This window comes from Salmo salar, chromosome 11, assembly GCF_965601325.2.
Source record: "Salmo salar chromosome 11, fSalSal1, whole genome shotgun sequence".
Lineage (NCBI taxonomy): Eukaryota > Metazoa > Chordata > Actinopteri > Salmoniformes > Salmonidae > Salmo > Salmo salar.
This window is the reverse complement of record NC_138301.1, coordinates 91318012-91332294: the sequence shown is the minus strand read 5'-3', so window position 1 is coordinate 91332294 and position 14283 is coordinate 91318012. Positions and strand designations below refer to the sequence as shown.

The 14283-nt window shown below is 43.3% G+C and overlaps 2 protein-coding genes across 2 annotated transcripts in view; one reads left to right on the top strand and one right to left on the bottom strand.

Annotated features, from left to right (window-relative positions):
• The first annotated feature begins 29 nt into the window (after nucleotides 1-29).
• On the top strand, nucleotides 30-8687 carry copt2 (Probable low affinity copper uptake protein 2). Its single transcript, NM_001165291.1, is given in 4 exon segments — nucleotides 30-52; nucleotides 6691-6757; nucleotides 7140-7344; nucleotides 7595-8687. Coding segments are annotated over 4 exon segments (444 nt in total). The 5' UTR covers nucleotides 30-46; the 3' UTR covers nucleotides 7761-8687.
• Nucleotides 8688-8715: 28 nt separating this feature from the next.
• LOC106563126 (protein Niban 2) overlaps nucleotides 8716-14283 on the bottom strand; it is an 85069-nt gene continuing 79501 nt past the window's right edge. The window contains exons 9-14 of the mRNA XM_014128360.3: nucleotides 13271-13458; nucleotides 12820-12975; nucleotides 12461-12580; nucleotides 12090-12197; nucleotides 11776-11887; nucleotides 8716-11493 (exon numbers count right to left, since the gene is read on the bottom strand). Coding sequence (XP_013983835.3) covers nucleotides 10406-11493; nucleotides 11776-11887; nucleotides 12090-12197; nucleotides 12461-12580; nucleotides 12820-12975; nucleotides 13271-13458 — 1772 coding nt within the window. The 3' untranslated portion in view covers nucleotides 8716-10405. The remainder of the gene's footprint in view (nucleotides 11494-11775; nucleotides 11888-12089; nucleotides 12198-12460; nucleotides 12581-12819; nucleotides 12976-13270; nucleotides 13459-14283) is intronic.

Below are 14283 nucleotides of genomic sequence, written 5' to 3'. Positions count from 1 at the left end.
CCCCCCCCCCCCAAATCTCTTATTTGTCTGCTCAAGTTGATCAATCATGTCTGTAAGTAGTTTCTTCGCATAGTGTTGTGTTGCATTTGTTTTTTGTTTTGGTGATACAACACAATCATATGTAGGTAATACTTTCGCAGAACATTACACCATTTAACTGTTTTGCATGAGAGAGAGAGAGAGAGAGAGAGAGAGAGAGAGCGAACGCGAACGAACATGTTGTAGACTACTGTAATGTGAGTGCTGCTGGCACTCTTGATACTTTATCATATTTTTTATTTATTTTTTAAACCTTTAACTAGGCAAGTCAGTTAAGAACAAATTCTCATTTTCAATGACGGCCTAGGAACAGTGGGTTAACTGCCTTGTTCAGGGGCAGAACAACAGATTTGTACCTTGTCAGCTCGGAGATTCGATCTTGCAACCTTTCGGTCACTAGTATATGGAAAGTGACCTGCTATGTTATGTAAGAGGTTGAATGCTTGGAGCCATACATAGACCAAATGCCTAATTGGGTGTCCACAATTTCTCTTATGTCACTACATTATTCAAATCTGATAATGGATCATGGGCTATATATTTCCATAAATCACATTCTTATTGGCAGACTCAATAGCCTTGGTTTCTCAAATGACTGCCTCGCCTGGTTCACCAACTACTTCTCAGATATTCAGTGTGTAAAATCGGAGGGCCTGTTGTCCGGAACTCTGTCTGTCTCTATGGGGGTGCCACAGGGTTCAATTCTCGGGCCGACTCTTTTCTCTGTATATATATCAATGATGTTGCTCTTGCTGCTGGTGATTCTCTGATCCACCTCTACACAGACAACACCATTCTGTATACATCTGGCCCTTCCTTGGACACTGTTAACAAACCTCCAAAGGAGCTTCAATGCCATACAACACTACTTCCGTGGCCTCCAACTGCTCTTAAATCCTAGTAAAACTAAATGCATGCTTTTCAACCGATCGCTGCCCGCACCCGCCCGCCCGCCTAGCATCACTACTCTGGACGGTTCTGACTGAGAATATGTGGACAACTACAAATACCTAGGTATCTGGTTAGACTGTAAACTCTCCATCCAGACTCACATTAAGCATCTCCAATCCCAAAATTTAATATAGAATCGGCTTCCTATTTCGCAACAAAGCCTCCTTCACTCATGCTGCCAAACATACCCTCGTAAAACTGACTATCCTACCGATCCTTGACTTCGGCGATGCAATTTACAAAATAGCCTCCAACACTCTACTCAGCAAACTGGATGCAGTCTATCACAGTGCCATCTGTTTTGTCACCAAAGCCCCATATACCACCCACCACTGTATGCGCTCGTTGGTTGGTCCTCGCTACATATTCGTCATCAAACTCACTGGCTCCAGGTCATCTATAAGTCTTTGCTAGGTAAAGCCCCGCCTTATCTCAGCTCACTGGTCACCATAGCAACACCCACCCCGTAGCACGCGCTCCAGCAGGTATATTTCACTGGTCACCCCCAAAGCCAACACCTCTTTTGGCCGCCTTTCCTTCCAGTTCTCTGCTGCCAATGACTAGAACGAACTGCAAAAATAACTGAAGCTGGAGACTTATCTCCCTCACTAGCTTTAAGCATCAGCTGTCAGAGCAGCTTACCGATCGCTGCAGCTGTACACAGCTGATCTGTAAATAGCCCATCCATCCAACCAACTTCCTACCTCATCCCCATATTTGTTTTTGTTTTTCTGCTCTTTTACACACCAGTATTTCTACTTGCACATCTATCACTCCAGTGTTAATTTTCTAAATTGTAATTACTTCGCCACTATGGCCTATTTATTGCCTTACCTCCTTACTTCCTTTGCACTCACTGTTTACATATTTTTCTATTGTGTTATTGACTGTACGTTTGTTTATCCCATGTGTAACTCTGTGTTGTTTTTGTTGTACTGCCTTGCTTTATCTTGGCTAGGTCGCAGTTGTAAATGAGAACTTGTTCTCAACTGGTCTACCTGGTTAAATAAAATAAAAAAATAAACAGGCAAAGGCTCCTGCTGAGAATTTCATGAAGAAAAAAGTGTATGTATGCACCTATCTCACTGAACTCGTTTTCCTTCACTGGCCTTGAGACACTGCATCCAGTTAAGGAAACAGTAGGCTCTCTTGACAATCAAATTGGCTGATAAGCTCATGCGACAGCATGGCTGTCTTTCCATAGTACTGCTATTGTATGTCAGTACAAGCAGAATCTGTGCTCTAAGAATGGTGGTCATTGTCTTTAATTGCCACAAACTACTTGGTCTATTGGTTTTGGTTGGAAGACCCGAGAACCCCTTTGTCTTGGAATGCAAAACCTGTTGTGGTTGTTTCCTCTGGAAAGACTAACTTACAGTATGTCCTTCAGGGAAAACTGAGTTTCTGCGAGCCCTGTACTTAAGTTTATAGGAGATGTGCAAATATGTTATTGAAGGGGTTAGCCAACCCATAACCTACTGAGTATCTGGTTGTTGCTGCCTCTTATCAGGTGAAATTAAGTCTAACATTTTTTTTAATAATGATGTTATTCTGTAGCCTGTAAGTCCATACTATTGTGCTATTTTGTAACCTTTAAGTGAAAATGAATACTTACAGGAATTTGTGTGGGTGGTAGGGAGAGGAAAAGGATATTATACACATTTTCATTCTTATTTTGGAAGATGTGGGATTATTTGCTAGGAAAACTCTAAAAACGAATTGTCCAAAATAAAATAAAGGAAAACATAAAAATTGAGAACTGTAAAAAAGAGTAATGAGCTGAGTATAATTGAATTATTTGCTTATTTTAACATGTTCGATTTTTTAGAAGAACTTAACGTCATTGTTGCTTTGTGTTTTGTGTTTGTTGGTGATTTTGTATGTTTTAAGTATATGTGGTTTGTTGTTGGTGATTTTGTATGTTTTAAGTATATGTGGTTTGTTGTTGGTGATTTTGTATGTTTTAAGTATATGTGGTTTGTTGTTGGTGATTTTGTATGTTTTAAGTATATGTGGTTTGTTGTTGGTGATTTTGTATGTTTTAAGTATATGTGGTTTGTTGTTGGTGATTTTGTATGTTTTAAGTATATGTGGTTTGTTGTTGGTGATTTTGTATGTTTTAAGTATATGTGGTTTGTTGTTGGTGATTTTGTATGTTTTAAGTATATGTGGTTTGTTGTTGGTGATTTTGTATGTTTTAAGTATATGTGGTTTGTTGTTGGTGATTTTGTATGTTTTAAGTATATGTGGTTTGTTGTTGGTGATTTTGTATGTTTTAAGTATATGTGGTTTGTTGTTGGTGATTTTGTATGTTTTAAGTATATGTGGTTTGTTGTTGGTGACTGATATATTGAAAATAATTGAAAGGAATGGAAAACGTGATGTAGGTCGAGGGGCAGATAAGGAGAGGTTTTGAGATTCTACAGCTTGCTTTAGTGTGTCTATATTTGTTTGTTTCTGAAAGACAGATTTTTTTTTTTTTTTTACATTTTAGTAATTTAACAGACTCCCTTATCCAGAGCGACTTAGTGAGTGCATTCATCTTAAGATAGTCAAGTGACACAACCACATATATCAACCAATTCTAAAGTTATAATCCAAAGAGGTTTCCACATAACTTTTGTATTTGGCATACTTCCCCAAGATGCAAGGGGAGAAGGAGTTTGATTTCGTCTTACTACAGATCTACAGCTGACTGCTTTCACGTGATATAGTAGAGATAATCCATTTAAATTCAATCACCTCTTTGATTTGAACCAAACCTTCCGTTCATATTTGCCTTTTGTAGAAGTGCTCAGAAAGGTACTTTTTGGAACTGAATGCAAAAACATTCAAGAGATAAAGGTGCTCAAAGTTGACCTATTTTGCATACCATGAGACATCCATGAAAATATAAACGTTTGAGATTGGTATAATTTAAGTTTACAAACAGGCTTGTCAAACAATTGTTTAACCTTAAACTACAATTATCTAGAAACGTGTAATTTCAGATTTCTTTTACCTATGAATGTGTTGTAGCTTAGACCCTATTTTAGATTATCTGAGGTGTTTGTATCGTGCTCGCCATTGGTTGAGACAACTCTTAAATACAGGGTGGGTGCCCTGTTTTGGCTAATAAATGTACTAAAATGGTAATACAATTTAAATTCCAACTTTTAAATGGTACCACAGATTTAACCAGGTAGGCCAGTTGAGAACCAGTTCTCATTCACAACTGCGACCTGGCCAAGATAAAGCATGGCAGTGCGACAAAAACAACACAGAGTTACACACGGGATAAACAAACGTACAGTCAATAACACTATAGAAAAATCTGTATACAGCGTGTGCAAATGAAGTAAGGAGGTAAGGCAATAAATAGGCCATAGTGGCGAAGTAATTACAGTACAATTGAGAAAATTAACACTGGAGTGATAGATGTGCAGATGAGGATGTGCAAGTAGAAATACTGGGGTGCAAAAGAGCAGGAAAAACAAATATGGGGATAAGGTAGGTAGATTGGATGGGCTATTTACAGATGGGCTGTGTACAGCTGCAGCGATCGGTAAGCTGCTCTGACAGCTGATGCTTAAAGTTAGTGAGGGAGATAAGTCTCCAATTTCAGTGATTTTTGCAATTCGTTCCAGTCATTGGCAGCAGAGAACTGGAAGGAAAGGCGGCCAAAGGAGGTGTTGGCTTTGGGGATGACCAGTGAAATATATCCGCTGGAACGCGTGAAACGGGTGGGTGCTGCTATGGTGACCAGTGAGCTGAGATAAGGCGGGGCTTTACCTAGCAGAGACTTATAGATGACCTGGAGCCAGTGGGTTTGGCGACGAATATGTAGCGAGGACCAACCAACGAGAGCGTACAGGTCACTGTGATGGGTAGTAATATGGGGCTTTGGTGACGAAACGGATGGCACTGTGATAGACTGCTTCCAATTTGCTGAGTAGAGTGTTGGAGGCTATTTTGTAAATGACATCGCCGAACTCAAGGATCGGTAGTATAGTCAGACGGGAATATCTGCTGTTTTATATTATACTGTCAATCCTCAATAGGAAACCAATTGAAATCATATAAATATAGATAATAGAATAGACATTACCATTTTAAGTTGACATTCGACAGTGGGTGGTCCGGCAGCCATCTTTGTGGTAGTAATTAGAAGTTAATGTTTCAATTTAAATGTCAATGGTGTACCAGCTAAATTGCAGTGGTCTGAAGGGATAGGTTCATTCTATGAATTCTATTTCTATGTTTGAAATGACACCCACCCTGAATTCAAGAGCATGTTGTGTCTCAAGCGATGGCAGGCACAACACAAAAATCTCAGATGATGTAAAGTAAGGTCTAAGCGACAACATATGCAAATATGAAGAAAAAAAACGTAGTTTACATAAATTATATAGACCAATTGGTACATATTAACAGGAGTCAGTCTGTCTGGCAGAGTGGGCAACAGCAACAAAGCACATTCCTGTCAGACAGAACACGAGGGTCTTTCCAGATGAGTTCGATCACTTTCTGACTGCACCCCTTCAGATTTGAACAGAACCTAACAAATAGGTTTTTCTCACGCTAGAAGTGGTCAGAAAGTGACTTTTTGGACCTGAATTCCAAAACATTCAGGAGGTGCTCAGTTGACCCATTTTGCATACCATACCATGAGAAATCCATGTCTTCATCACTGAAAAATATTAACTGTTGAGCTTGATATCGTTTGAAAGCTTACAAAAAGGGTTGTCAAACTTTTACATTTCTTAAAGAAACAAATTGTATTTTTTTTTACCTTCAACGTCAATTATCTAAAAATACGCATAAACTCAGATTCAAATTTTCATATAACATTTTACATTTACATTTTAGTCATTTAGCAGACATTTTTTTTTGTACTGGCCCCCCGTGGGAATCGAACCCACAACCCTGGTGTTGCAAACACCATGCTCTACCAACTGAGCCACAAGGAAGGCTCAGTTGAAACTTAGACCCTATTTTACAGGGACTGAGGATTTTGTGTTGACACAGTATCCTCTTAAATATAGGTTGGGTGTCATTTCAATCATAGAAACCAAATTTATAGAATGGACCTACCCCCTCATACCGCTGCAGTTTAGCTGGTACACCATTGAAGTTGAAATATGTGCTTCAATTACTACCAGAAAGAGGCCAGTCCACCCACCGTCGAATGTCAACTTGAATGGGAATGTCTATTCAATTATAAAAATGTCTGATTTCAATAGGTTTCCTATGGAAGATTGATAATTAAATTGTAAAACAATGAATATTGCCACTCAAGTGAACATTCTGTGATGTGTGGACCTCTAACCATCTTCATAGTACCATTTGAAAGTTGTTTAAACGTTATTGACACCTACTCATTCCAGGGTTTTTCTTTATTTGTACTATTTTCTACATTTGTAGATAGAAGACATAACTATAAAATAACACAAAAGGAATCACGTAGTAACGAAGAAAGTGTTAAACAAATCAAAATATTTGAGATTCTTCAAAGTCGCCACCCTTTGCCTTGATGACAGGCTTACTGTGTTGTCATTATATACCTGACCAAGCTTTATAGATTATATTTCACATACGTGGGATGTCCATGTAACCAGGATTTCCTGCACAGGTCCCAAATCTGGTCTGCTTCCTTGCAGTATACTACTGTTTACTTGTGCATATTCTTTGTTGTAGTTCAATTGCTCTTTTTTCATTCAGATGACCTTTGAGGCAGGGAGCAGTGTGATGCTGCTGTTTCACTTCTGGGATGTGCAAGGACCTGCAGGTAGGCTAACACTGATGACAGATCTGTGCCCTCAGGAGAATCTAAATGATATATTTTAGAACCCGTTTGTCTGGTTGAATCCATTGTATTTTTTCAAGTACAGTTCAGCCCCACCATTCTGCATAGTGTGTTTCAGGTAACAAATTCACTTGTTGCAAATTAGCACTTGTTGCTTCTGTAGACCTGTTTCAAGTAGGGCCCCTTGCGATGCATGCACTGGTTTCTTACACTCATATTAAGTAACTGCTGTTATCGCTACAGTACTGCAAGTATAGCGGACACTGGTGACACCACTGAGTTCCAGACGGACACAGTTGTGGCCACTGTTGATGACCGTCGTTGCTGTCAACCGCGATAAGCTCTGTGGTCAATGTGTTCGCAGGGATGGTGCTGTCGGTGATCGTGGTCCTCCTGTTGACCGTGTTCTACGAGCTGCTGAAGGTGTGGAGGGTCTGGCTGGGGAAGCACCCCTCTCCCTTCCACTCCTCAGACTGCCGGGGAAGCACCGCCGCATTAGCCAGTAGCCTGTCGGAGTCCTCTCTGGACCCCATGGAACAGACTGCCCTCGCACCCTCCCCCATGAACAGGTAGGATTCACACAGGAGCAGCCCTGCCCATGTAGTTGTCTGTGATTACCACGTTCCAGGGATGCCGGCTTTCATCCACCAGGTCCCCAAATTGGCCAGAGAGAGCAAGCACCTGGTTTCACAGGCCTACATGAATCACAAAAAAGACGAGCAGGTCATTAGACACGAGAACCTGAACTGTGCACCTGTATATAATTACTCCAGAGAGACTACCACAATAACACTGTTCTCTCGGTCTCATTTCACCCAGATGGCTTCTCCGTGGGATCCAGACAGCCCTGCACATCCTGCAGGTAACCGTTGGCTACATGCTGATGTTGTGTGTCATGTCCTACAACACCTGGATCTTCCTGGGGGTCATCTTGGGCTCTGTCCTGGGATACTTCATAGGGTTCCCTCTACTGGGTCAAATCTGATCAAACAGAGGAATCAACAGAAAGAGAATAATCCTTTTCCTGGACTATTGATCTACAGGCACTAGTTATCCTGTTGGACAAAGATGTGCTCTGAAGAACATATCACAGCACCTGTCATGGCGTTTTTCACTCTGACCCTGTTGCACACTCAATGTGCGATAGATCTCCCTGTGACTGTCTCTTTTCAAGTTACCTGAAGCGGAAGGTGGTTCTTCCCTACTTATCTTAAAGCAGAGGTGTGCGAAGTAAAAAAAGCAAGATGGGGACTTCCATAGTGTGACACAGATGTACAGAGTACAGCATGTTAGAGCGATCGAGCACACCCATGGCACATTTAAGATAAGTCTCAGGAAGTTAATGCTTTGTTTTTTGTGTTACCCTGTATGACCTACTGTACTATGCATATCCACTGACATACGTTTGAGAATGGCCCTTGAGGAGAGTTTGAGTTCAACCTGTGGCCTCATTCTAGCATCTAACTCCCAAGGTCAGGCTACTTGCAGAGGGAACTGAGATTATGCATTTCGTCAGCACTAGTCACAAGACATTTTCTGGAATTGCCACTGACCGCACAGAAGCATGTGATTGAGTGGTGTAACTCCGTCAGGCAACCGTTTGTTTTAATTGCTCTTAAGTACAAAGAGGAGAACTGAAAATGTGGCTCTTGTTAATCATTTGAGAGAGAGAGACGCCTGAGATCGTATACCCCAACCTTTTAGTGCCTTTGATATCCTAAATACATTTCAGAGGCATATTTCCTGTTGAATTATGTAACCTAATCATGGATATACACAAAGCTTCTTCTTCTTCAAATCCTATTGATTTACTGTGAAAGTAGATAATGGCCTACTCGTAAGGCCTTTAATCTGAACCACTTTTAGAAGGCTGCTTCTCAATGAACATGTGCTTGCTACTGTTGCATTTTATTGATAGTAATAAAACAAATACCACTAACCTTTGTTAACATATTTAATTTGATTAAATAAAAATACATGATGATTTGATTGGCTTAAGCACAGTTTACCATTTTAGTCTAGATAGATGAGAAACAGAAAAACCATATCAAATCAATATATTTATTAATCCATAAGTATAGTCTGTCATACATAGCAAAATACAAATCAACAAAAGGCTCTTGCATAGGGCTTTACACAAAATGAGGAATATAGCTGAGGATAGTGCATTGGTCACCATACACACACAGTATTTGTCATAAATAGAGGAAGGATACAGAAGGACTCCATCTTAAAGGGATAGTTCAGAGTGAACTATCCCTTTAAGTCACGGAGATACATGGACCTATTTTCCCCAAGGCTACAAACTCAGCCTGGTTAAGAACACATATATACAGTGGCCATAAACATAGCATGGATAGAAAATCATCATAAATCAATTTCCCTCATTTTGAAGAGTGGGGAAAATTAAACAAATATAGACTTGGTTTATTCCCTTGGTGTGGGCCAGAGGAGACTGTGGACAAAGAGTAAGGTGTGATGGGTCTGCACTCAAAAAGAGGTTGCATAAAGCCAACTTCATTTTTCTAATGTTTTTAGACTGACAGAGGCCTCTTCATGACAAGGTACATTGCGTGCTGGCAATCATCTACACAACACACGCCCCACACGCAGACGAGAGATTCTGATGCGTCACAGTCGAGACAAGCTATCAGCAGAGCAAGTCCCTTTAATAATAACTGTAAGCGTGCTCATGGCAGTGGCACTGTAGCTGACGCAGGACCTCTAGCATCTATAATAAGACTAGTGACTGCTACCAGTCGAGCAGCTCCCCTCACACTAAATAAGGGTTGGACTAACACAGACAGAAAAGTAGGAAGTAAGCAAGTGCCTCGTCATGCTGATGTCATGCACAGTGAAAAGATACCAGAAGGCTGCTTGTGAAAATGAAAAATATAAATGGTTCAAAAAACAAGGCTTAAACTTATTTCAAGACAAAAATCACTCTGGCTGATTTTATACACTAGTGTGCCGAGTCATTGTTAAAACATGTTAAAAAGCAGAGCTCCCGGGCCCTGAATGCAACGATAGCGGAATCTCCAATGATATGTTTCCGACAATGCCCATTACAGTAAGATGTCATGACAAAGAGGTAAAACAGAGCCGTTTGTGTCAAAAGCCAGCTTACAGTGCCTCCTAGTGCTCAGTAAGAGGTCATGCAATGACCAGTGAGTGTGTACCCATGCACCATAGTGTTACGTCTATCCTGCCATGCATCTCTGAACATATCCTGAAGGCCCTTACACATGGGCATCTGTAGTGTAAAGTGTAACTTTTCAACCTCATAGTCATCATCTCCAGAACCATACCAGTGTCTACATGTGAAAACGCTGCGTTTCTATGATCTGTGGTTACACATATACGTATATATATTTAAATGCTTCTCTGTGACACCACAGGGTAAGATTCAAAGTCAAAAAAGGGATTTTCAAAACCTGCAATAAGTTTGTAGCCCAAGGGAGGGTATTTTCTTGCTCCCTACGTCACTGCCAACCTCAGTGGTTTTTTTCCTTGAACTTATTATTTGAAACTTTTGATGATGTCAACAGGTATGTTGACACTGGTATTGTGCTGGAGATAATGAAAATTAGGGCAAAAAAAATATATATATATTCTCCCTTGTCTTCCCATTCAAATCGCAAATAAAACTTCGGTCTCAGAGTCGTCGTGAAGTGCAGCGTTTCCCTGCTCCACAATCACCACCACCTCACCTGGGTCGGTTAGAGAGTCCTCTGTTTTCAGAGCATCCTTCATTGGCTGAGCTTCGCCCTCATCCAAGGCCTCATTGGTCAGTGACTGGAAGCCGCTGTCATCGTGGCGCCGGGGGCTGGAGTCGGCCAATGGTGGGGCCAGCTCAGCGTCAGAGTCTACGGCACACTCCGTTATCCTGTCTTCGTCCTCTTCCTGTACCGCCATCTCTATTTCCTGTATGGCATTCTCGATAGCCTCCTCATCTTCTCCCTCGATGGATGAATCCACCTCCTCCTGTAAGTCTCCGACCTCTTCCTGTATCATTATCGCCATTTCCTGTAAGGCGTTCTCGATGGCCGCCTCGCCCTCTACCTTGCCCTCAATAGCTGCCTCCCCCTTTTCCTGAAGCTCCCCCTCAGCTTTCTGGTCTGGACCTCTTTCTATCAGCTGCTCACTCACTTCCTGTGGGGTACTTTTCCACTGTAGTGACTTCATGTGCACCTCCTCCACCACGGTGGTGATGAGCGTCACCTCCTCCTCCTCGCCCTCTAGCGTCATCATCCCCGGCTCTGTCCCATTGGCCAGAACAGCCAAGTCCTCCTCTGAGGCCGGGACTACCATCTCCACCACCGGGTTGATGAGGTAACGGATCTCCTGCACGTTGTCTGGGGAATTAGGCTCTAGTTCCGTGGGGGTCTTTGGCTCTGCTTCCATGAGGGTCGTTCCCTCCTCCTCCTCCTCCTCCTCCTCGGGGATGAAATCCTCCCCCGGCACCTCCAAGCACGACTCGTAGGGCAGCGGGCTCATACCGTCCAGCTTGATCATGGAGACCACTTGCCTGCGCTGCCATTTGGACCGGTCACATCCTTCCGGGGTCTTGTCAGGCTCCTCATCCCCGCCACCGAACTGGGTGTTCCAGTCTACCGAGGGGCTCTCCCCCAGCAGGTGGAGGTTGGGGTCGCTGTTGGTCAGGATCATGCTGTCTCTGTACAGGTTGTGTCTCTTCTGGACTGCCGCCTCTTTCACAGCTGTAGGCACACAGAGGGGAGAGAGAATCACCTCTATGCTATAACGCTAAAAGCTCAGTTGTATCAGACTTACATCAGCGCCGTATTCACAAATCGCCTCAGATTAGCACTGCTGAATCTGCCAATCTAGGATCAGGTCCTCCCTGTCTATATAATCATGTGCTCTAAAATTTTTTTTAAAAAACGGATCCTAGATTAGCAGTCCTACCCGGAGATGCTTTACGAATAGTCTAGCCTATGCCGGGCCAGTTTCTCCATACGTGTCCAGTGTCCACCACTCACCCATCATGATGTCCTTGGTGACAGACAGCAGCACCACCTCCTCAAACATGTTCTCCACCAGGATGAACTGGGAGAAGTCCTCAAAGATCATCTCCTGGAAGGGAGGGAACTCCTGAGAGGGAGGAGGAGAGATGTTAGACTAATGCACTAGACATAGGCAACGTCCCAAGTGGCACCCCAGTCACTTATATAGTGCACTACTTTTGACCAGAGCCTAAATAGATGACAGGGTTCCATATGAGAGTAAAGGGGTTATCTGTGTCTTAGGGAGACTAGGATAGCTGGAAAAAGAGACTATAACCAGAGAGCCTCACCGGATGGCAGGAGGGAGCCAGCTGCTTCAGCATGTAGGGGATGATGATCTGTAGCAGGGCCTCTCTGAAGAACTTCTTACGCACCGTGCTACTGTCATAGTCATATTTCTGACAGGGACAGACAGAGGGACGCAGACAGAAGCCATTAGACTCTTTGATGGCAAGGGTTGCCAAAACTTCCCAGGGTTTCCGGCCTACCGATTGGAGTATTCCCGGAATCAGGAGGGAATAGGCAGGAAATCTGGAATCCTCCAACCAGAATTTTGGGAAAACCTTTTGCAACCGTATTTAATGGCCAATCTATTCTTAATCCTTCAATCAAATCAGTCATTCTCCTTCATCCTTATCCACCCTCAGTCTAACCAACTAACCTTGAGCACTCTGTCCTGACAGCATTGGATGGTCTTACACAGGTCCTCTCCTGTCTGGTCCTTTTCCTCCAGACTCTGGTGCAGCAGCTGTTCAAACGTGTACACAGCGTTGTCCATTTGCTTTTACACAGAGGAGAGAGGACATTAGTGATACATTGGGGAAAAAGACAGATTGTCAATGATCTCACGTAGCTCATTCGGTGGTTCCATTTTATGCTACAAGAGTTCCTTTGGTGTTCAATGAAATACCCTCTCTCCACCAGATGGGACCACTACAGACCATCAAACTACAGTGTTGGTAGTCTCGTTTGGCAGATTCATACCCACCAGGTAATGGGATATGTGGGTTAAGATCTCACCTCTCTCATGAGGATCTGAGCCCTCTGGACGAACACGGAGGGGCTGGACACATCAAATCTCTGCTGCAGCCCTTCCAGACTCAGCTGCTCCACCTTCTCATAGCAGCTCTGCATCTTCACCGGGTGGAACGCCAGCATAGAGATCTTCTCCATGTGCTGAGAGAGGGGAGGAGGGAGATGGAGAGAGAGAGAGAGAGAGAGGGGCAAATAGAGAAAGACGAAAGAAAGGCATGGGGGGTGGAGAGTAGGGGGCGTGAGAGAGAGAGTAGGGAGAGCGAGAGAAGAGGGGAAAGAGACAGACCGAGATGAGGTGAGGACATGGCAACACCGAGCACTTCAACAGATCCTCCAAGACCGAGCTACAGTACATTTTATGGAACAGTCACAGAGGTCACCAAGGACAGTAAGCGTGAACTCCTTGTGTTTCCAAGTCCTCCGGTGGTCCACTCACCTCTCCCAGTTTGTCCTTGCCCCCTCCGTTGAGCGTGTTCTTGCTGACCTCCACCAGCTCTCTGAAGAAGACGTCTCGGACCTCGGAGAAGCCTCTGCTGGTGGGCTCCATCAGGGCCTCCAGGATGGAGCTGACGTAGGGCTGGACGCTGCGCCGCAGGAGCTGCTCTGCCCTGGGCAACACCAGAGCTACGGAAGGGGGGGAGGAGACAATGAGGAGTACGGTTCGTCCCCATGGCTAGTAGACAGTAAACACCCACACTTCAAGACCACGGTAATACCAAGCATTACCCAGAGACGTCCGACTGAAAAGTCTGGAGAAAAGGAACCAAAATATCATTAGCCGTCAAACCTGTGACTGTGAAATGGAAAAATAATGCAGCGATGATATAAAGTAACCCTACTAACCTGGCTGCTACTAACAATGTCCCAACTAACAAAGTCATGAACAGTTGTCAGTCATTTCCACACAAAACATGTGAGTATTGTAATCAGATCCCGATCAACTGTTCTGGCACAGGAGGCGATGACAAAGTGAAGGTGGAACAGAGAGACTGCTATGCCAAACGTAGGTAAGCATTGCCACACCTCTGGTAAGAACTACATCGGTCAATCAATCACATGTATTTATAAACCCCTTCTTTTTTTTTTACATCAGCAGATGTCACAAAGTGCTTATACAGAAACCCAGCCTAAAACCCCAAAGAGTAAGCAATGCCGAAGCACAGTGGCTAGAAAAAACTCCCTAGAAAGACAGAAACCTAGAGAGGAACCAGGCTCTGAGGGGTGGCCAGTCCTCTTCTGGCTGTGCCGGGTGGAGATAAGAGAACACGGCCATTAAGGCCAGATTATTCTTCAAGATGTTCAAATGTTCATAGATGACCATCAGGGTCAAGTAATAATCACAGTGGTTATAGAGGGTGCAACAGGTCAGCACCTCAGGAGTAAATGTCAGTTGGCTTTTCATAGCCAAGCATTCAGAGGTTTGGACAGCAGGTGCGGTAAAAATGTGCT